Here is a 23,998-nt window from a genome sequence, read left to right as displayed (position 1 = left end):
TGAGAAAGAGTGAGAAAGAGAGAGAGAGAGAGACAGAGAGCATTCGTAAACTCATGTCGGTGCAGTGGAGGCGAAGCCTCGAGTGCGTCGTGGTTGATGGAAGTGATTTGAAAAAGAAGTTCGTATTTTCTCTTATTTTATTCCCCCCTGGGGGATTTATGAATCGTCCCTGAGTGCTAAAGAAGGAGATTGGATTTACAGCAAGTGATTCCGGGCGGATTTAGGGAGATTAACGACGCCTTAGGTGAGTTAAATGACGTCGAAACGAAGAGAGTGAGAGCGAGTGAGCCAGAGTGGGATGGGCGCCTCCTCCTCCTCCTCAGTTCTTTTTCAGATTTTAACTTCCAGATTTTCCAGAACGGGGCTCGTATCGTTATCCCTGATGAATAACGCCTCTCTCCTCCTTCCTCCAGGTTACAGCAGCGTCCTGGAAGAGGTTCCAGGACCGAAATTCGGTTTCTGAAGTCTTAAGTCGCCGCCGCCGCCGCGCCCCTCTGGGTCGGCCACTAGGCCTAGCAAGATGGTCTCTCTCTCTCTTTCTTCCTCATATTTCCTCTCTTTTTTACCTCTTCCTCTCTTCGTCTGGTCTCAAGTCGGTCTCGAGAGCGACTGGAAGATGTTCCAGGACCGGGATTATGTGATAATTAAGGATTGAGATCTCCGGTCCTGGAACTAGGTCTTGGGGTTCCGTGCAAGAAGGTCACATCTCTTCTTTTAACCTCTTCCTGGTTTCTTCTGGTCTCAAGTCGGTCTCAAGACCAGTTAGAGGATGTTCCAGGACCGGAATTATGGAATAATTAAAGATTTTCGTCTCTAGTCCTGGAACTAGCTCTAGGGCTTCCGTGCAAGATGGTCACAACGTCTTCCTCCTCCATCTCCTTTTACCTCTTATTCGCTTCTTCTGGTCTCAAGTCGGTCCCAAGACTGACTGGAAGATGTTCCAGAACTTAAATTATAAAATAATTTTGTAAAAATTAAGGATTAATACATCTAGTTCTGGAACTAGGCCTATCGGTTTCCGTGCTAGAAGGGCGTCTCGTTCAACCATATCAATACAACATAAGACTTTTGAAGATTTAATTATCGTAAGCACAAACAAAATACACCATATAAACAAAAAACAATTAAATATGATGATTAATGATTAATTGCCTAAAGAGGCCTAATCCCACATTTGAGATTTAGGACATGTGAGCAAGTTGCAATTGTCAACAGTTCTCCCTCTCCTCTATAGAGGCCAGGGGGTTAAAATACCTTTTTTTTAAATTAATTATTTCCCCCCTAGACTGAAATGAAAACCTTATGCCAATGGTAGTTCATGGGTCGTATGGACGACCGTTGGCCAAGACCTTATATAAGCCTACTATTTGGAATCGGCTAATATTTTACGCAATAATATATCTTTTTTATCATATTTTAGACTTCATATTGAAAACTACGACTGCAAAGTCTATTGGACGACGGTTGACATAGCTAGGCCTACCTAGGGCAAGACTATACGAGTACTATATAGAACCAGACGATATATCTACAATAATCTACTTTTTTATCAGGTTTTGTACAAAGCAAAAGGAAAAGACTAATGTACAAACGCCACAAAAATAGGCCTGCGTATCCTCCTTCGTTAAATCTTAGGCTAGGCTAGGCCTCGAGCATGCACGAGTACCATAGATGTAGTCTAACCGTCTGCTCGAAAATGGGAGTTTCTAGAACTCGAACAGAACTTCATTGATTATTTTAGTTAGCGCCTGAATCCGACAGCTTTTTCTTGGGTTAGGCTAGGAAGAGAATTCGTCACATATCGTCTGCTGTAGTTTGCTCGTTTTTGTATATTTATGTAGACAGTATTTATCAGCCTGATTAGGCTAATGTATTATGAAAATACTTTATATTTTATCTGTAATACCTGGTCTTAGTATCAAAATGGTTTTTTTTTTTCTATTTAGTTAATAACTGTTCTCTATATTCAAGTTTTTTTTTTCAGTTTTTATTATGCTACCACAAAAAGCTCAACAAAATCCATAGCGAAGTTTTCCGTTACCGAGATAGTAACTGGTTTTGTTCATATTTCAACATTCATACCAGCAAAACTATAAATAAACGTCAGTTCGCACAAGAAAAAAGGATATCAGGCTAGCCTAGATTTTTGTTGTTAATGCATACCCTTCAGAAAAGGTTATTAGGCTAGCCTAGGTTATCATCGTAAATGATAAGGTTGAGTTGGTATTGGTGGGGGAACATTTGAATAAGTAACGTAGCATATGAGAACTAAAACCCAAGGGTTATCACCTTATCAACTGTTGAACTATGAGTGTCATACCAGTGATGAATGAAGTCTAATCGAATTCAGTAAGCCCAATGTCGACATTCCTACTGAAATAGAGATGTGGTGTTATTTGAAGTTCATGAATGTATGAACGTATAAACTTGCCTGCAGGTTCGGTTAGGAATTTAATGATGTTCGTAGATCATTGCTTCATCTTCTTGACTCATAGATCATTGCCTCATCTTTTTTACTCCGTTTTGCATGTTTATTTTTTGTGTATACGTCATTGATGCATTTAGAATTGATGGCAGTGACACTACCTTGCAGATAAAACATTAATGGAATCACATGATTGGTTGACATAATAGTAAAAACTGTAAAGGAGAAGTATTTTATCGGTTAGTGGGGAATGTTATTTTTGATCAATAATATTACGTACTCTTGGTAATTATAGAGACATGAAAACAAACAGGATAATTTTAAGTTTGTGTTCAGAGAAATTAGTGACGTTTTTCTGAGTGATTGAGTATTATATCATCATTACACTACGCCATCTCATTGTTGAAATGAAGAGATTTTCAGGTGTGGTTAGAAGTAAATTCACAGATTGGCCTGGCTTTAATTTATATTGATAAATTTTTAAGAATTAAATTCAGAAATATGTAGTCACTTGAGTAAATATCTTGGTATACAAGAACTGTGCAAATGATGTTGAGGGAGATTATGTATGTACAGTATATAACTTTGCATATCAAATCATATAGTATATTTTAGTATACATTATTTGTATCCATGTATAAGTCTTAAGTGCGAAAGAAGGCTCCCATAGCATTTCCACTTGAACCCAGTGTGAAATTCATAATTTTGTCCCATTTCTTAAAATATGAAGAACGTGTGCTTTGTATTGCATATAGAAATTGACTGAGATAACCCGTTTTTAGAACGTTATACTGTAAATTTCAGTGATATGGTGGGGAGATTAAATTTTATAGACGCCATATCTCAAAAGAATTATATTCCACGTATCAGTGACTTTGGCTGTGGATTAATAATTAGATTATTAATAAGTCAGATTGTACAGTAGTATTGGTATTAATTTTGGTATTTTTGTGAAAAGTTGATCCTGAAAGTATTCTTCTGGTAAGAACTTCATTCTAAATTTACTCACGTTTTGAAACAATTTACGTATGTAATGGTTGGCATGCAACACAATAATTCATTGGAGAAGGGCTTTTGACACCAAGACACATTTTAATGTGAAAATAAAACAAGTTATTCTATGGAAGAACAAATTCTTTAAGAAAAGCTCCTCTAAAAATTAATACTCCTGGTGACTTGAAGATTCCTAAAAAATACAGCGCTAATGTATCAAATTCCCTGTTGGCTACTATATATACTTTAATTTGACAGCAACCTTATTTGCATTTGTATTGATTCAGGAAAGATGTTGGTCAGGGAAACAGCCTTGTTTGCATATAGAGTGAAGCAGAGGTGTTGGTTAAATGTGTTTACTATTTTCATTTTTATAGCTGTACGCTGAAATTAAGTTGGCTTGACGTACGTCTAATTTCATATAGTACAGTGTAGGTATATTGCCATTTCAGTAGTGATATCTTTATTATGATTGATGACAATGGTGGTCTCTTGTTTTGTTTCTGTAGTTTTTTTACGATTGGTTTTGTGTTTAAGTCTGCTCATCTTTTGGTTCGACAGTTGACAGTACACAGTTGAATGTGCATCTTTTGCTTTGAGAATTGACAATACAAATTGTTTTAAGATGTATTACTAGGAAAAGTTATTCTGTAACAGTAAAAAGATTATCAGCTTGACTCGGTGAATTTACCATCTTGATTTAGCACTACATATTTAAAGAATGATAAATCTAGTCAAATATGTGGGACTTTTAAGTTTCTGACAAATGCTGTGTTATATACTGTATGTGCAAGATGATTTGTCTTTCTTATAGAATATGTTTTGTTTTGGGCAGCTTTACGTGTGTTTTATCTACATATAAAGATCTCAAAAATGCATCCGTATACCTACAAATTCTTCTGAGCATAACCATTTAGGCGTGAGAGAGATGTCTTCTATGTGTCAAGATAAACAAAAAGCACAAGAGATTTATAGAATGCTCTGTTAGTATGTTTCCAGATGGTTAGCAGCAATTTGTATTTGGGAAGTAGCTTTGAAAACAGAAGGTGCCCCTCCCTCAGAATTATATTGTCGTCATATTGTTGAGCCCCAGTGCCTTCGTGATATTTTGAAATTCACTGTAAATGTTATTTTCAATCACAGAATTTTTTATTTTATTTTACAATAATACGCTCATGCAAAGGAAACCACATTCTTGAAAACTCTTCTCGGAAGGAGACGTAAACCAAACTGGAAGTCTTTGGCATTCCAGGCTCTATTGTTTCCATTGTCACAAAAGTTTGTGGTTTGAAATGTCACATACTTAGGTAAACATCCTCCTACGTGGCGGCTAGTGCTTGCTTTGTTTGTCTTTCAGTCAAAAGTGTTTTGGCTTAGTGGGAAGATTGTATAAAGATATCCAACCTTAAAGCATTTTCATGTTATTTTTAATATTGATTAGGACTTTGTTAGCTTATGCGTCTAGTAGCTTATGATGGTGGCAGTCATATGCGTAAGTAAATTCTAAACAAAGTGGATCAATTAGTCAACTTGTTGAGCAGACTGTTTTTGGTCAAAATTTAATAATCATTAACACTATAGTAGAGGAAGATGATTATTGTAGATCAGTGTCATTGGACCCAGCAAAGAGAATACTATGTAAAAATGTTAACTTGTTCATTTTCATCAGGTATGAATATATATGGCATTTACTGCAAGTTTTTTTTTAAAGTAAAAAGATATGCTTTTGGTTGCAATAGAGTATGCAGCATATTGATGTACTGTACTATATTTATTTTTATTATATATTATTCAGAAGATGATACCTATTCATATGGAACAAGTCCACCAAAGGGGCCACTGACTTGAAATTCAAGCTTCCAAAGAATATGGTGTTCATTAGGGAGTAGTAAGAGGAGGTAAAGAGAATGTTTACACAACATGTCTGGTTTAGTTCGTTGGAATTTGTTGAAAGTTTTCATCCTTTTGGTCAGTACTAATCTCCTGAACTCGGTAGAGATCAGAAACCTTACAAGCTTCGTCAGTAAGCCACATGAAATCGCAACAGCGTAGGCCTCTTTTTATATGTCTTTTGTGCCGTCTACCCATTTTGTCCACAGCTTGAGTTTTCTTTGCCTTGAAGAGATGTTTCCGTTTCATAGGCTATTTGTTTCCAGATGTTGTGTGTGTCAGGTTGTGAACTTTGATGTTAGGTGCTTCCATGTCATAACGACGTTGTTCATTTGCCACCTGGAACATCCCAAAGGATGTTTGAAGCTGTGGCAGATGCAACACAATACAAAAGAAATATGTACTGTACATAATCAGAATTTGTGTGCAAGTAGGCTTTTGTAATTTATCATGTTTAGTACTGAATTCTTAACAGAAACAAATTGGAGGAAGTGAACTCCTTAGGTACTTTTTGCTTTTGAGTAGTATTTTGCAATATGAATGATTAACCTTTGGAATGACTATGAGTCGTCATCAGATTTTGATGTAAACATCTGATGAGTTTAGATATTTTATAGTTCTGCATTTGCACAAAAGTTTATGTTTAGACAAATAGAAATGTGAAATGGTCAAAAAAGGTCTTTTCCACCAGCATTACACATCTTTTTCGACTAAGTCTTATTGATCGGCCAGGATATTTATGTATGTTTACGTATGAGAGTGAGAGAGTCAGCATGACATTATGCAATAAATTGACAGTGCTTTCTAGATGTTACACTGTAAGAAGCAAGTCATGTAAGCTGATGGCTGAGTATAGTGTCTTTTGATACTTATTGCATGAACCTGGAGTTGTAGTTCAGGCGAGGATTCAATATTAGGAAAGGGTAAAGTTGAAGTAATTTACTTGCATTGAGGGGAACAGGGAGAAAGTCAGGGCAAAAGGAGTGAAACTGGGACTGATTGGACACAATGAACAATCTGTTTTGCTAAGATAGTCTGTAAAAAAATCCTTTATGTACTATTTTTATTTCTTGGAGGATGGGAGTTTTAGTTTCATTATGTTTAACAACTACAAATTCAAGTAAATTTCCTAAGATGGGAGGGCTAAAACGCAATAGAATGAGACTGTCAAACCTCTTAACTATTTTTGGTGGAGCAAAAACATCCATTGGGGCAAAGGGAATCACAGTTGTGGCCGTTACTTTTTTGCATTTTGTTTTGATTTCCATCTGTAAGGAAATCATGAACTAAGCAGTTCTATAATTATTGCTCGGTGCAGTATATTTTGTATGTGGCCACTATCAGAGGTACTATATAGGCTATGCTATTACTGTCAAGTTTGGTTAATTAGCTACTTAATCATTTTTCCTGTTCAGTTTTATCATTCAGGAATTTGCATAACCATACCATAATTTTCAGTGCAAGTAATTAGTAGTGTGACATATTTTGATAACGGTTAGTTCCACAGTATGAGTAGCCTGATTATTAACTTTGATTGGTGCAATTTTGATATTATTAGTGGAGCCAATCAATTGTTAGTCATTTCCGTATTATACTGTACTACTGTTTAGAATTAATTTTTATTACTGGTGATAATGTGTTTTAATTTCTGTTTTATATAGCATATTGTTTTGAGTTATATGAGTTAGTTTTAAAGCAGTGTCATGTGTCACAATAGCACTTTAATTGTCACCATATTTTTGCTCATAAAAAAAAGTATTCGTTACTTGATTTAGCAAGTGGATGGTGCCTCCCACTTATCTGTCGAAAGATCAGATATCGATTTCGCATTAGAATCCAAACATCTACGTGACCAATATGTCCAGACAGTTTCTGCTTTTATCTGTTCTTCCATATTGTTCTCAAAAAGCAAATGAATCGGGAGAATGTAGCAAGAGTATTTTGTACCATTATTATGCGTAGTAATGTACTTTTTCATAGTCGAGAATTGTGGCAATGTTGAATGAGAGATGACTATTTTGCTGGCACCTTTTCATAGTCAAGAATTATGGAGATGTTGAATGAGAGATCACTATTTTGCTGGCATTTGTCATCATTCTTTTACATATAACACAAAGCTGGGAAATGGACACTGATCAGATGACATTCCAGTCTTAACAGGAAATAGAGTCCAGACAATGACCATTCTTATTGTGATACGCCCTCTCAGATGAAAGAAACTTTCTCCTTTATATATTTCTAAGGAAAAAAAAAGTCAGGAAATTGATGAGTAGAGAGAGGAGAGAGAAAGGAAGTATTTAGTACAGTATAGAAGTATTTTAAACATAATTCCCATTTCTTGATGTTTATTTATCATAACTTGCTTCAGATCTCTCCTTGTTTTCATTTGCTTCAAAATGCCTGTTATACATAAACATTAGCAAGATTTCTTTCCAGGTGTTTTCGTTTGCTTCAAATACATTTTACTGTATAATACTACATACCCTTAGCATGATTTCCTTGAATGCTGTGTTCATAACGTGACCTGTCAAATTCATTCACGTCGTTTTGGTTTTGTGGCGTGATATCTTGACGTTCCTTCCCACTGTTAATCACAAAGCATAGATAGATGATATGATAAGAATCTGTTAATATTAGTCCCTTTCCTTTGATTGTACTGTAGTTGCTTTCCTCTCTCTCTCTCAACACTTGATGTAAATTGGTGTCAATTTACGTTCCATTGAATACTTTGTATGTTTATAGCTGTATATTGGATGGTCATAAGGGCTGTGATATCCTGGTATCAAGGATATACTGAGGTCCTTGGGAAATTGTCTGCCCTCATGATTGGTTGTGTTGAAGTGTGAAAGGGATGGAATCCATTTTTGTGAGACAAGTCCATTTTATATATATCAGCATTCTTTCAAAATGCATGGGTGTGGTGTGTGATATGTTGTTGATAAATTGATCAATTGTATTACCAATCTAGATATGAAATCTGTTCATTGACAGTACAAGAATGTCAAAGATTATCTCTATAAATTTACAGTTGTCACAATTATATATTTGCATTGTAGGATGACATCAGTTCCAATGGTCTGTCCATATTCTAAAAGATCTCTGTGGCAGTAGGTTCAATGTAATGAACACCCTAGCAGACTTCATGACTGTGGAGTGTTACTGCATGGTGTTGAAAAGTAGGCAGACTGGTTAAGCTTGTTCAGCAAGTCTCCTGGGTCCTTGCTGAATAGCGTACAGGTTGTAAAAACTGTGTGCTGAATGTAATGAAGCTCAATAAACCTTTGTTCATAATTTTTAAGTTTTGATGGGAACTTCTTGGTGGTTTGAGGCAGCCCTGTTCATATTATGTATGAGCCATTTTTTTTATTAAGACTGCAGTATTATGAATCCCTTTCTCTATAGTAGTTGCTTTTCGCATAGCAGTCGTAAGGGAAGGTGGCATTGCATTTTTATTTTGGTAATGAAAGTTATTTTTCAGAATTTGTGCTTAATGAATTTTTTAAAAATTATGATTAATTTTAATGTTTCTTTGGATGCAAAGTATGTTTATAGATAAAATTTCTTTTTTATACCAGCGTTTGAAACAGAACATCTGGGTGAAAACATAGTTTGCATTGAAAGAGCGGAGTTTATTTGGATTAAAGTTTTCCCTGAACAGTTAAAGAGCCAAGTAAAATCCCATGATTTGTAAAAAGGGTGCAAACAGTCACTTAGTCGGCTGCTTCCTCCGTTCTTTGCTGGAACCCTGAACCGTCGTCATTTGTGGTTTGAGAATGGTGTGTCTGGCAGTCATGTTGATTTATTTCTCTCTCTTAAGAATTTTAAAGTTTTGTTATCCATTTGGGATTGTTTTTATTTCTGTTATGCTATGAAATTTGGTGTTCAGTAGCCAAGAGTGGTTCAAGTGTTTGGTAATAAACTGAAACTTGACTATGCTTGATCGTAGTGCTGTTTTTGTAATGTACATATTAGTAAACAAGTAGTGTGTATAGTACCATTCATTTTATTGGAAAAATAAAAATTAAATACTGTGCCCTATAGTAGTGTTGAAATGCAATAATAGACCGGGAGATTAGAGGGGATAATCAAATGAATTATTGTATATTTTCTGTTGTTATTGTATACCTTTCTCTTGTATCAAGAGAACTAAAATACAGCTCTCTCTCTCTCTCTCTCTCTCTCTCTCTCTCCTCTCTCTCTCTCTCTCTCTCTCTCTCTCATACACATTTGATACAATCAGCATAACAAAAGATTTATAAAATATTTGATGTGAAACTGACCCAATCTTTTAGCTGCAAAGTTGGGGTTTTTTATCTGATATGACCAGTGATAACAAAGTATACATAGAGATATCCCGAGCAATAATAGGCAAGAATAGAATGTAACTTTCTGAATGGCTGTTCAAGTGTCATGTTAACTGGTTGTTTACATTTGCAACGCTTGTAGACTGTCAAAAGAGTTGACAAGTAATGGTTGTGTATTGTGCTTCTTGTTTGTTTTGGTTTTTGTATGTTGGTTTCGTCTGGGAAACTTTTTTTTTTTTTTTTTTTTTTTTTTTTTTTTTTTTTTTTTTTGTTTTTTTTTTTTTTTTTTCCCTCCCCAACACAGTTCCGATTTTTGCACGTCAGAAAAAGTTGACACGTCTTAGAGAAATGTTGAAAGTTATTTGTGGTTTAGCTTTTCATAGAATTGGAGTATGTTGTAATTAATCTCATTCTTGATGCCATTACGTTTTGGAGAAGGGTGAGAGAAAGGCATCCGTTCGAATGGTTTTGCCGAGCGAGAACTTGGGGCCTCGCTTGTATGGAGGCCCTGTGTCTGTCTGTCTGTCTGTCTATCTGTCTGCTGCTAGAAATGAATGAGCATTGCAGCTAGTATTCCCAGGATTTAGTGCATTATTCATTTTGAACTGCAAGCTAATTCATGTAGGAGTGCCACCTTTGTGAATTGTATATTCGTAGTTGGTTTTGATAATTTCTTTGAAGTCATATGCATCCATTTTAGTTTTTGAGATTCAAAGAATGTGAGAAGCAGTACAGTAGTACAGTACGTACACATAGGCAGAGTTTGTGTTATATATTTTGACATTTGGTAGATCCTAGTCATGTATTTTTGATGGTATGGGAATGATTTTATTTTGTGTCTTGCATTTTTTTTTATTTTACCTGAAGGGTGCTATGTCATAGTATACATAATTCAGAGTAATTTCTCTGTGTTTGGTTTTTATACTTGTCCTGAGTTCCCTGTAAATTGCACATTGCTATGCAAAGGACAACTTGCAGGATTGCTATTATCATACGACTAAAATCTTACCCTGCTATGTATTGAGAGAGAGAGAGATCTAGTGGGATATTTAGATTGGTTTGAGATGCTAGCTTTCAGAAATTTCATTTAGTGCTTTTTTAAAGTGTGTGAATTTATAAATTTAAGGGGTGAAAAATTTCTCAGGGGTTAGTTTTTATTTGTAATCAAAACAACTTAATATACCACTTCAAAGATACTTCTGCTGCTGGTTTAGTAGGTAAATATGTGATTTTTTTTGTTGGGAATAATTTGCCAGAGTTTTTTTGTATTGTATGAAGTCTAAATCACATGTTGATTGCAGCCTGCTTATTTTTTTAAAATTAAGGGGGGGGGGGAAGTACAGGTAATTTTTTTGGTTATTTTCCTAAGAGTGTTTGTATATTAAGCGAAATTATGTACTACTGTTTTTTTTTACGCGCAGGAAATCAGTACATACATAGAATAGTGCTACTAAATTTTGCATCTAGTAGATAGTTTGAGAACACGTTTTTTATAAAACCATCACCAATGTTTATGTTCATTTTCTGACTTGTCAAAACTGAGGTATACTCTTTTAGTAGGCACTTCATCAAAGAATGCACCTGTAGTCTTCATTGCGAATTGATGGATCAGACTTTTAATTGGTTTTTATCCACAGTTTTGGGGCCAACTTCAGTGGGACCAATCACCGGCCACCATGGGGTGTTTATCAGTGAGTCCACTATGTGGTTTGACTCAAAAACAGTTTTCCCAGGCATGAAATTGATGCTAATATCATTATTTTTTGTAATCTGCAAGATTGAAGGTTTAACCCCTCTTTTAATCTTCAGATTTAAGATTGACTAACTCTGAAAGCCTTCGTACAGAACCCTGGTTTTCAGCGGTGTTTATTTTGTGACTAGTATTTTAACTGCATGGGTTAGTCGTGAGTGAGGTTGAATACTGGTTTTATTTTGAATTACGAATATAACCGTTTAGGTAGGTTTCCAGAGAGGTTATATTTACACAGTTTTGTAATATCTGGTCTTAATTTTTGTAATTCTAGATTGATGCTTGTAATCAAAGAAAATTACTACTATTGCTCTCCATATTTACAGTAGAACAGCATTCATGAAACTAACCCTTTATCAGCTAGAAAATTCAGAATTGTCATATTTTTCAACCCCCAGTTTTACATCTTTAAAATGGATGTGGAAGTAAGATTATTGGGAGTAGTACGTACATGTTTTTAAGCGAAAGGGTTGATATATGAAAATGTTAACGAAGCTAGTATGTGTTCATGAATAAGTGGGAGGTATTCCAGTGTTTGATGTTCTATTAATATTTAGATTAAACCAGTCTTTTTATTTTGATTGATGGTGTGGCGTTGATGTTTGGTTAACGAGGGAACTGTCATTGTTATTTCTTATCGAAGTCTTGGGTTCATGTATTATATTGTAAAATTGTCGTTGTTTTGTTTTCAAACCACTAATTGCCTGAAAACTAACACTAAACACAGAAACTGCGTATAGTATTCTGACAGAGACTGCAAAGCACTTTGCTTTCTGTAAGTTTGCAAAAGTGAAGGAATTATAGCGAAGTAATTTGTACTTTATGATGAGAGGTGCTATAAAAAATTTTCACAGCAATGGTTTTAGTTAAAAAAAAATTTTAGGGGTAAATTTATCATTAAATTAATTAAAACAAGAAATTATTGTTGGAGATCTGCTCTGTGTACGTACACTTAAAAATGCAAGGGAAAATAAAAAGAAACAATGGTGTATTCCATATGTATATACTACTAGGTACCTTGCAGTTAGTTTCATATATTATTGTACAATTTAACATACTTTATCTGTTTCAACAGAAATAGAAGCCGTTGCCTTTTATGCAGGAGTATCCCTCGCATAAACTGGATTGGTTAATGGTGGTTAGGCAGGCGAGGGAGGATTCCTCTTGATACCGATGAATCTTTTTGGCTCCTTCCTCATGGACTCCCTTGCCTTTTTTCCTGTCCCCTCCGCTCATTTTCACCTAACTCGATTGCGGGATGTATGAGAAGATCTGTAACCAGACCAGCATATGTACTAAGACTGTACCGACCAAGGTGCATGTGTCGTGCTTTCCCCAGTTGAAACCACAGCCTATTCTCTGGTGTAACATGACTTACTTTCTGCTTTCTCGGCTTCTTTGCTGCGGTACTTGCAGAAGATGTGGTCATTCTTAGGTATTGAGCCCTGGTCATGCTCCTTCGACGCTGCTACCTGACTTGACCATGTCTTCTACTACAGCTGAGGAGGATGATTGGCCCAGATTTTAGGTAACCTCCAACTTGTGCTTCCCTTTGTATTTGGGAAGCTCTTGTTGTCCAAAGTTTTCTCAGAGTGGGAATACAAACAATCTTATTCTGGTTTAGCACCCTTAGTAGGGGATTTATCTTACCAATTAGTAGAAAGACTATCTTCCCTCATGGAGAGTGAGTCTCCTGCGTAGGTGACGTTAATCAGGAGTTCCTTAGGAACAAATACGTATAAAATTAGATGACAATTTGTATTTTTCTTAGGTATATAAATTAGAGCTTTGTATCGTAATCCCACTTCAACTCTTCTATACAGCCCATGATGTTGAGGGGAAAAGTGCTGGCATATGGCAGGTGAGTAGGGGACTCCCCTTTCACCCACTTGCGTTCAATGAATCACCTTGTTCCCAAGCTTCAGTGACTATTTCAGCTTGCACTGAGGAATAGCAATTTAGAAAAATACATATTACATGGAAAATTTTGATATTTCAGAATTTTTATCTCTCAAAATTCAGATGTTGAGCTGTAAAAAGGAATGTGGTTAAGGCTGCCATTTTAAAATTGCATTGGTAAAGAGGAGGAATGGTAAGGTTTTGGAATTGACGTTTACTTACTTTGTACAGATATGTGTTGGTCGTATCTTATGGGATGGTTACGTTTATGATTATCCTGTACGTACAGTGGTCCCCCCTTATTCGCGGGGGATGCGTACCAGACCCCCCCGTGAATAGTTAGAACCCGTGAATGTTTGGAACCCCTATAAAAATGCTAAAAACAGCCTATTTTGTTGGTTAAAACTCAAGAAAAACACACTAAAAATTTTCATATTGGTTTTTTTAATAGTTTCATCACAAAATTGCATTTTATGATGAAATTGATAAAAAAAAACCCAGGAATTTGTGAATATTTCTCATAGATAAATACCGCAAATGTGCGAATTTTCCCGCGAATAATGCAGGGAAACATTCCTTGAGATAAATCCACAAATATATTGATTACGTAATTCTTTTGTAAGCTATAAACTTTGCTGTAAATCAAAATCCATATTCTTATGATTATATTTATTGATAAGATGACCCCCATTTCATATAGAACAAGCCCAAGGGGCCACTGACTTGAAAATCAAGCTTCCAAAGAATGCTTATGGTGTTCATTAGGGAGATGTAAGGAGATAAATGGAAGTACAGAAAGAAGAGACCTCACTTATTGAAAAAGAAAAAGTGCATTCATAAATAGATAAAAATGTATGAAAATGTAAGATGAATAGTATTAGTGTAGTAATGAGCATTGAGGAAATTTCCCATTGTTAAAACGCATTCATTTCCACTGTCTAATTTCTCCGTATTTTTCCAACAGGCACCAGCAGCTATGCCGGAGGAGAAGGGGGGCAAGGGTGAAAATGGGGTTGGGGCGGAGATGAAGATGGGATCTCCAAGCAAATCTCCATCCAAGGCGCCGAGGGGCAAGATGGTTCTTGCCCGCGTCAAACTCCTGGATGGCACGGAGAGCGAAGTAGCTGTGGAGGTGGGTGGATCATCAGAGATTTTGTCTTTACTTATCATCTTTTTCACTGAGTTCAGGTTTGGTGATGTAGGTAGACCTATAGAACATAATTTCATAAATTATGAACCCCATAGATAGTTGAAGCCATCAGTGTACCTCATGCGCAGTGCACTTTCATTCCTATTACTGTATCTCTTCATATTCTTTCTTCCGTAATACTTTCCACTCTCTCCTAACAATTGTTTCATTGTATGGCTGCGAGGTTTTCCTCCTGTTACACCATTATAACCTTTTACTCTCAATTTGCCTTTCTTCAACACTGAATGACCTCATAGGTCCCAGTGCATATATTCCATTCCATTCTGTTCCATTCAGTGAGTTCTGGTTTTGATAATGAAGGTAGAGCTAGAAATTCTTATTTCATGAATTCTGAAGCCAGTGTAAATGCTGGGCTTTGCTGGATCCTTGTCCAGTTAAACAAAGAGAAATTCAGGTGTAGTTAATATATTGCTAAACCTGTGTCCATTATGAATAGAGAAACAGGATCTCCTGTAAACCATTGCATTATTGCTAAGTCTAGTGTAGTTATGACCTTGTGTTTTATGTAAACTTCTAACTTACTAACGTGTCATTTACGCTTGGACATATACATATTAGAGTAATTTGTAATTTATGAAAGATTAGCATTTTTTACTTCTCATTCATATATTTCTTGTAGATAAGCACTTGGGGGCTTTTCATTTTGTAACTGTGTGGTTGTGAAGGTTGCATTTTCCAAGGTTTATGACTCATCCTGCTTTCAGATTTATTGACACTGTATTCTGTCACCTCCTCCTGCTGAGAGGTTAAGGTGAAGCTCTGTAAGTGCGCGTGTAAGACACACATTTGTTTTTCATGCCTCTGAAGAAGAGACCAGTGGAATAGATGTAAAATTAGGCTTGGTGCTGCACAGCTATGTGGAGCCAGAACCCAGATTTTGTACAGTAACATACAGACAGAGATGTTGAATGGTTGCACATCACAGTAATTGATGTAAACCATTCAATTGCCCAGCCATAGTAATTAGTTCATTTTCAACCAGGGCTATTGATGTTTAAAATACAATCAAAATGCATTTTAACTAATAGCCTAGCCTCTCCTTCCCTCCTTAACTATCATGACTGATGCAAAATAGCTGTGATATTTGAAAATGTGAGTTTCAAGATAAATTCATGAAATTACAAAGTAAACTGAACCAGAAATTAGGTAGCCTGTTTTACTTTTTATTAGACAGTACCATTAATTTTATAATCAAATCTTTTCAGTGAAGTTAGTACAAAGGGCGATTCTTGCACCATGTAAAGAGTCAGTTCGAATGAGAACAGGAAGTCCCCATTGGGAAAATGTTTAGTCCATTACCTACCATGTTTTTAAAAATTGCAGTGATTAGTTGTAAAATGGGTCAGACAACATTGTGATGAGCTTTTCATAAACATGAATGCTTAAGTGATATTCTTTTATGTACAGTATACGTAGCCATCCTTGACCCAGAACAAGCGTCTCGCTAATTTCATTAACTTTGTCAGGCTTCAAAATTCACTGATCATAAGAATGAATGTTTGTGGTCAGCCTTTTGAGAATCATGTTTGATTTATTTATTTGGTTCAACTACTTTGTATAAATAATATTACAGTAAAAAGAAATTCTATAGGGTGAGCCCTGCAGGTATAGAAATATGTTGGCTTGTACAGGCACTCCCCGACTAATGGCAAGGTTTCGTTCTAGCGGCCACTGTAAGTCTATTTCTGCTGTAACGTTGGTGCCATAAGTACCTTTAACGGCGTTTTCTTGTTCTAACTAGATACGTATTTTTGTAAGTGCCATTAAACAGTGCTGTAACTAGATACCTATTCTTGATGAATATATACAAGCAGTCCCCGGGTTATGACGGGGGTTCCGTTGTTGAGACGCGTCGTAAGCCAAAAATCGTTGTAAACCGGAACATCATCAAAAATCTTAAGACAACCTTACTTTTAATGCTTTGGGTGCATTGAAAACTATGTAAACTGCATTCTTATTGCATTTATCATCAAAAAAACCTTCAAATATTGATTATTTTGCATTTATGGTGTCATATTTCATCTGCCAGATGAGCGTTGTAGGCGTCGTAACCCTGGAAATGTCTGATGAATATAATTGAGAAGTGCCTTAACCTCGGAACGTTGTAAGCAGAACCCATCGTAACCTGGGAAAAGCACCGTTAAGTTGTTGCCGCTGTAACTCGGGATCCCCCTGCATATAGGCAGTTCCTGGTTATCGGCGATCCGAGATAAGGGCCAAAATGCGTCAATTTCTGGTTATTGCCGCGGATAATAGAGCATTGGCACTGATACATATATAACAGAGGTATACCATTAACCAGTTATCAGCGCCAAAATCCATTTATCGGTGCCGATAAGCGCCTAAAATTGCCAATTACGATGTCTGTATTGACTGGAAGTTCATTATAAGTATGACTTAAGAATAAGATTTGGAATGCGGAAGTTGCCCCATAAATGGTCCAAAAAGATGTGAAGTTTGTTCATTGTTGACTTATTTTTGTTTTATGGTGTTATAGTTGTGTTAAAATATTGTTTTGATTGAGCTATAGGCTTGAAGTTTTATGTTATAGAGATTTTGCATTGTGTAATACAATTATTTGTGTTACTTTTGGAGAACCACTTTCACTTGTTGAAATTTACAATTGGAGGAAGTTCTCTTGAATGAATTTTGGACCTGGAGCTAAATGTTAATGGTTATTTTCATTTACAGAAAAAGGCAAAGGGAGAGGACTTGTTGTGTGGTGTTGCTGAGCAGATCAACCTTTTGGAAAAGGACTACTTTGGCCTCAGCTTCATCGACCACAACAACGCGAAGACGTGGCTTGCTCCTGAGAAACGCATCTCCAAGCAAGTCAAGGGACCCTGGGAATTCAATTTTGAAGTCAAGTTCTATCCTCCAGACCCAGCACAACTTGCAGAAGACATCACAAGATACCAGCTGTGCCTTCAGGTATGATGTCATTTCTGTATCAAAAGCTGTTTAGAAAAATATGCAGGATACCAGCTGTGCCTTCAGGTATGATGTCATTTCTGTATCAAAAGCTGTTTAGAAAAATATGCATTTGGAAGGTTCTGCTGAATGTTTTGAAATTTTTTTCTGTACATAGATTCTCATGATATCATAACAAATCTTCCTGATGTAAGGCAATTATTGTTTCAGGTTTTGGCTGCTACACATTTGAGTAATTCATTTTCTGATATTGCACAGCTAACTTCAATCATAGTATTTTATATTGTTAGTTGGAGAATAGGGTAACTTGTAAATTTGTAAATGTTTACATTGCAAATATGAAACTTGGCTCTTACAAATGTGTAACTGTCATATAAAACAAAGATGCATCATCATTTTTCTCTTCCATTCGTAATGCCAAAATGTAGACTGACTTCACAAGTTGGATAACAGTGTTTGAAAAGCTTAAAATATGAAAGGTAGGAAAGGGAATGGGGTTGAAATTGTGGCAATTGTGCCGTACTGGAAATTTTTGAAAGACTGAAACGATAGTCTGAGGTAATTAAAATGTGATTCATTTGACACCAGTCATAGCCTTTATCTTGCTGTAGGTTAATTACGTTGTAGTACACACAGCACCCTATGTACGTACATACTAAAAAACAGGATCTCAAATTAAAATCATGTTCAGAGCATTCTCCTTTGCCACCCGGAAATTCAGATTTTATGCATTCAACTTACCTGGCAGATATATACTTAGCTATAGGACTCCGTCGTCCCCGAAAAATAGAAAAATTCGAATTTCGCAGCACACTCTACAGATAGGTCAGGTGATTCTACCGCCCCGCCGCTGGTGGCAGGAATAGGAATCATTCCCGTTTTGCTAAGTCAGATTTTTCTCTATCGGCCGTGACATCAACATTGTTGTTTGTTACTCCTGATTTGCATTTTTCGGTTGGTTTTTTCATCGCTATTAATCTTCTAAGCCGGTTGGTTCTTTGGTGACGTATTGGATTTTGGGTTTGGCATACCTTCTTTTCGTGGACTGTTATTTGGACTTGGTTTTTGATTTTTCTTCAATGGTCGGCGATTCTAGCTTTACTGGTTAGAAGACAGTGTAAAGTGACGGGATTGCAATCGGTGAGGCTACCCGGAAATGCTTCGGGTTGAATCCTCACACAGTTTTGTTAACGGGGTAGTAAATGAATGAATAGCTTCAATATCTAACCCACCTGTGATGAATGTTGTATGTTTGTAATGGAGGAAGAAATGGAAGAATTTTAAATTCCTATTTTAAGGAAATTGGATATTGGAATAGGGCTAGGGAAGGCTTCCTCCAGAAGCGTTAAGTAGGTCTCTTCTAACGGGCAAGTCAATCAAAATTAACACCTAACTCTAAACCTGTACTTCTTCCTTCCTTCTTGTACTAAGACTGCAAATCCAGGCAACGGAAATTGCAGTATCTTTAAAAGCTTGCACTGCAAAGGATGGTAACGTCAAATGCAAACGTTACAAGGTAAGCCACTGATAAGTGATTTAAGTTGTCCCTAGTGCAGTGGAGGGCTGCGTTCTGATCAGCTTCCATCTCCCGCTCCCAGCCTAGACCTCTTCCAAAGCTCACAGGCCCAGGAGGGATGAATGGAATTCAAAAAGCCTTACGGAGGTTATGGAGAACCCTCCCCACGATCAGGCGTATCCCCTCGGCAGATTCTTGTGACGACCCGAACTGCCAAGGATCGCTCAAATAGAAAAAGCATCCTAAAACAGTGTTTTCGTTCTTCAGATTTCTTCAGCCTAATTAAAGGGGCTGGAAGCTCTGATGAACTGTCATGCCCCTTAAAAAGGGAGTTGGAAGGCCTCCAACTTTGAATTCAAAGGCCTGAGCTTTTCTCCGATTGGAGCTTCCGATGCGAAAAAGGAAGAAAACCAAGTTAATTTCCTAAACGCCAAATTCGGAGTTTCCCCTTCCTCTTTCTAGACCTCCTTCACCTGAATCGGGAAAAGAAAATAAAAGAGGAATGGCTTGCTGCAAAAATCCTACTAAAATGTACAGGAAACAAAGCGGCTTTTTCTCCGGCTTTTTTAGTAAGGATTTTTACGAAGGAGACTCCCAGAAAAAAATAGGACCTTTCCTTTCCGATAAAAAAGAACTAAGGGAAGAAAAAGAAGGAATCGAACGTTAAAAGTTGCGGATTTCTCCTCGGATAGTATGAAGGAATGCCGCCAAAAGTTGCCAACCTTTGGCGCAATGCGCCAGATGCGCTTAGAAGATCCATATGAGCCAGGAAGAGCCACCCTACCGAAAAATGCCGCCAGAAGCCGCCAGTCTGGCCGGCAAGGAAGCCACGAGCGCCCAACCTGGCGCAAGGAGCCTACGAGCGCCAACCCTGGCGCAAAGGAGCCACGAGCGTCCAAGCCTGGCGCCAATGAGCACAAGCGCCAACCAGGCGCAATGAGCCACAAGCCCTGCCATCCAGGCCCGCCAGAATTGTTACGGAACTTCTTCCAAAAGAACAGTTTAAACCAGGGCGGATTTGTGTAGCTTTTCGGAAGGAAATAAGCCTTACCTGAACAGGGGACTTTAGGTGGCGCACAGGCGGCCCGTTTTGCCCTTGTCAGGATTATGGGTGGGCTCCGTGGAAAGTTGATTAGGAAGGAGACATCCTTCCTCTGACAGGAGAGAAAGGTGCCACCGCACAGGCGGCCGTTCGCTCTTGCCAGGGAAAAAGGAAGGATAAGGTTCGTGTTGCAGGTATCAACCTATCCTCTCGTAAGGACGCAAGTTTGCCGCACAGGCGGTCGTCGTCTTCTGCGAGAGTTGGGGCAGATGTTGCAATAGACTCATCTCCGTTATTGAAAAAGAAATTAAAACAATTCCTCTTGCGGAAATGGTGAATTGGATTTGGAAGAAGTTTCGGAGGCGGGAAGATCACCTCGGTCCCAGGCTTGTCAGATTAAATAAGACGCTGGCAGCCCTCTTACTTTCAAGAGTTTGGGGGACTCTTTAAGCCCTACTGCCTCCTCCTTCTCCGATGGTCTTTTTGTTTACAAGCACTAAGGTCCTCGAAGTCATCATCTTTATTCATTTTAAGATTGAAGCCAACCCATTTCCAACATGAATAAGGCTCCCTCCGATTGTAGAAAATTGGTTTAAAATCCAAGGAGAAGGGCGGGGGAAGACCGCTTTTGCCTGTCCCCCTTCCAAAACTTCAGGAAAGAAGGGAATCTGGTACGAGACGGGTGCCGAATCACTGGGTCTAGCTCTCCCTACCACTGCCGAAGCAGATTTTTTCGGAATCTGGTGGACTCTTCAAGGAGACTAGCCTTGTCATCGGCAAAAGATTAACAATGGGGGGACTTCTGAGATGGACCATCCCCTCTCAAGGGATTGTTTCAATGTCTTGAGAAGTTTTTAACTTCCTTGTAGGACTTGGCCCTTCCCTTGGGGTGTTGGCCAAGAAAAGAACTCAAAGAGAAGGAATCTCTTTAGCCCACCAGAATAAGTCCTTTAATAGTTGTACTGTCCTTGCCATGGACAAAGCCGGCTTCAAGATGGATCAGGGAGAAGTGGCCTCGCTTTTAGGAAACTGGAATCTGAAGAAGAAGAGTCTTATTTAGTTCCATTTTCTGACAAAAGCAGTTTACTCCTATCCAGGGGAGGTCATCTCTTCTTTATTGCTCCTCTTTCGTACCAATTGTTGTCCTGCACAAACTAGGTTGAAGGACATATCTCATTCTTTGGACAGAAAAGGCCAACGCAAGATGCTCTTGGCCCAATCTGCAAAAGAAATCAAGGACCTGGTTCCTTGTAAAGAGAGAGAATCAATACTCCTCAAACAGCCCTTTCCAAGGGAGCTCCTCTTCCAAGACCCTCCTTTAAGAAGAAGGAAAGGAATTCAGAAGAGAGGTAGTCTTCATTCAGAACCTATCAAGAAAGCAAAACAAAAAATGAGACACCAGTCCTTTCAAAAGCACCGGCGTAGGGGCCAGGACTTCGGAAAATTTTCCGTAAGAATGGACTCTGAGAAGCAGCAAAGAAAATGGTTCCCTTTCAGTGGTTAACGAAGGGATATTATGATCCCCTTTCGAGACAGCCTCCCTTTAACAACGATCCCGAAGGGAACTGGTCAGCCCAATACAGGGCGGACCCATGCCAAGAAAGAAGCATTATGGCAACTGGTAGTAAGAACAGATGTTGCAAAAAGGAGGGCTATCGAATTGGAGTTTCGGGATACCGCTAATCCCCGAGGGATTCTACAACCTGCCTTTTTCTGGTTCTGAATAATCCTCGGGAGGGTGGAGACCGGCGTCCTGGATGGTGAGCGCAGTTGAAACCGATTTGTTAGAAGAACACAAAGTTCCTCTATGGAAAACATCGAAATCGGTTTTCTGCGGTCTCCTTTCGTCCAGGAGATTGGATGGTTCCTTCCTATCTTACAGGATGCTTACTTTTCATGTTCCCCTGCATCCATCTTTCGAAGAAAATATCTTCGCATTCATGATGCAGGGAAAAGTATTCCAATTCAAGAGCCCTATGCTTCGGCCTGTCTACGGCCCCCTGCAAGGTTGATTCACGAAGACTAATGATTGAAATGTTGCGAAGATGGCTGACATCTAGAAGGGATAAAAATATATCCCTTTAACCTAAAGACGATTGGCTTAAATAAGAGCAAAATCGGGAACCCTCAGTGCTTTGAAGGACTTGGAAGAAAGACTTTACAGAGTTTGAACAAAATCTCTGGGACTACCTCGTGAAACCTCGAGAAATCACACATTGATTCCCCAGACAGAACATAGTCTATCTGGGGGATTACAGATGGATTCTCGGGGTTTTGTTTCGGGTTTTATTTTTCCATCCGCAGAGAAAGAAATTGCCTCGAGCCTTTAGAGAAAACATCTTCGAACTTTCTTAGGGAAAGAATAGGACCTCGGCTGAGGGAATGGCTCAGTACTGCTGGCACCCTTTCCTCGTTAGAGCAGTTCATTTCCCTAGGGAGATTAAAATCTCAAGGACCTCTGCCAGTTTTATCTCAGACCAAATTGGTGGAACGTCAAAAGACAGGAGACCTGTCATGACTGTTTTCCCATTCAAACTAGGGGATAAAGTCCAACCTGAAGTGGGGTGGTTTAATCCTCATTAATAAAGAACGAAGGGGTTGTCCCCTCTTGATTCGGAACCCTCACCGGAGAAGTGTTGTTTACCGATTCCTTCAAAGGGGGGAAAACCCAAGGCGGGGGTTGGGGAGGCAACACTGGGGCCCAAAGGAAGTGGCAGGTACTTGCTTGGACCAAAGGAACAGGCTACACTGCACATCCAATGCAAAGGAATACTTCCTGGCGATTCATCTAACCCCTGGTAATACTTCCGAATAGTGGAAGTCAGAGGAGGTGGTAGTTCAAAAGTCCAATTCCGACAATAAACCACCAGCTTCTGGCTTAAATCCGGAATCAAGGGGGCCACTTCACTCTTTCTCATCTGTACGAAATAGCGAGAGAAATCTATTAACCTGGACAAGGGAAGAACGGGGCCATAATTCTCGCGGGGGGAACCTCCCAAGGGTTTGTTCAAGGTGTAAAAAACCTAAGGGCAAGACAGGTTGAGCAGAAAAAGAACCAAGGTACTCCCGAACAGAGTGGATGCTCCACTCAGAAGTCTGCAAGACAAATTGTGTCCCCTAAAAGGGAAGACCCAGATCGACCTGGTTTGCCACGTTCCTCTCCAAGGACGATAGACAACTTCGGCTCTCCTAGAAAAGAATACCCAGAATCCACGGCGACGCATGCTTTCCTCATGGACTGGTCAGGCATAGAACAGCCTACGGCCTTTCCCCCCATTCAAATTGCTCGGGGAAGTACTAAGAAATGTTTGTGGCATCGGATGGGAAACAAAGTTAATTCTAATTGCTCCCTTCTGGCCTTCCCCGAAACTGGCCGTTCACAGATGGTACTGGAATAGGACGATGGACTTCCCCAGATCTCTACCAAAAAGGACAGATTCTTGCTCAGTACAACCCCACTTCGAAAGAGGTTCCACAAAAAACATTCCAAAGTCTCTCCCGCTGACTGCCTTTCGACTATCGAAAGGACTGGTCCCAGAGCTGAGAGGCTTTTCAAAGAAAGTTGGCAAACTGCAATTGCTAGAGCCCGCAGAGCCTCTACCTTGCGGGTTTGCTACCAATCGAACAGTGGGAAGTTTTCCGTAGATTGGGTGTCCTGCTTCCAATACCCTCTGTGACCCGAAATGGCGCGGATTTTCCCTCCTCTTCTTAAGTAAATAAGAGTCGAAATTGGCTGTATCTTACTATCAAGGGATAAATAAGAGGCATGCTCTCAACTGTTTTTTAGGAAAACAGGGGACTGAATTTGGAAAATAATAAGGATCCTTCAGGTATTCTCATCAGTCTTTCGAGACGAGGTCTAAAATTGAGGTCTTCTATTCCCCCGAGTGGGAACCTTGACGTTATAGTCCTAAAATTCTTGATTTCGACAGGTTCGAACCTCCAAGATAAAATCTTCATTTCCCAAATCTTAACTTATGTAAATGGCGCTTATTTCCTGTTGGCCCTCGCAACTGCCTAAAGAGGATCAGTGAATTA

The 23,998-nt window shown here is 38.5% G+C and overlaps 1 protein-coding gene across 14 annotated transcripts in view; it reads left to right on the top strand.

The window, feature by feature from the left end:
* The window catches only part of LOC135205265 (band 4.1-like protein 3), a 141,702-nt gene that overhangs the window by 75,733 nt on the left and 41,971 nt on the right, over window positions 1-23,998 (top strand). For 12 of the 14 annotated variants that reach the window (XM_064235627.1, XM_064235628.1, XM_064235622.1 and 9 more), the window contains exons 2-3: window positions 14,226-14,393; window positions 17,163-17,402. In XM_064235627.1, coding sequence (XP_064091697.1) covers window positions 14,226-14,393; window positions 17,163-17,402 — 408 coding nt within the window. Of the gene's footprint in view, window positions 1-24; window positions 245-11,249; window positions 11,304-14,225; window positions 14,394-17,162; window positions 17,403-23,998 lie in introns of those variants that run through there. The other 2 variants (XM_064235619.1, XM_064235623.1) reach the window with 2 other exon arrangements.

This window comes from Macrobrachium nipponense, chromosome 49 (genome assembly GCF_015104395.2).
Source record: "Macrobrachium nipponense isolate FS-2020 chromosome 49, ASM1510439v2, whole genome shotgun sequence".
Classification (NCBI taxonomy): Eukaryota; Metazoa; Arthropoda; class Malacostraca; order Decapoda; family Palaemonidae; genus Macrobrachium; species Macrobrachium nipponense.
This window is presented reverse-complemented; position numbering and strand designations above follow the sequence as displayed.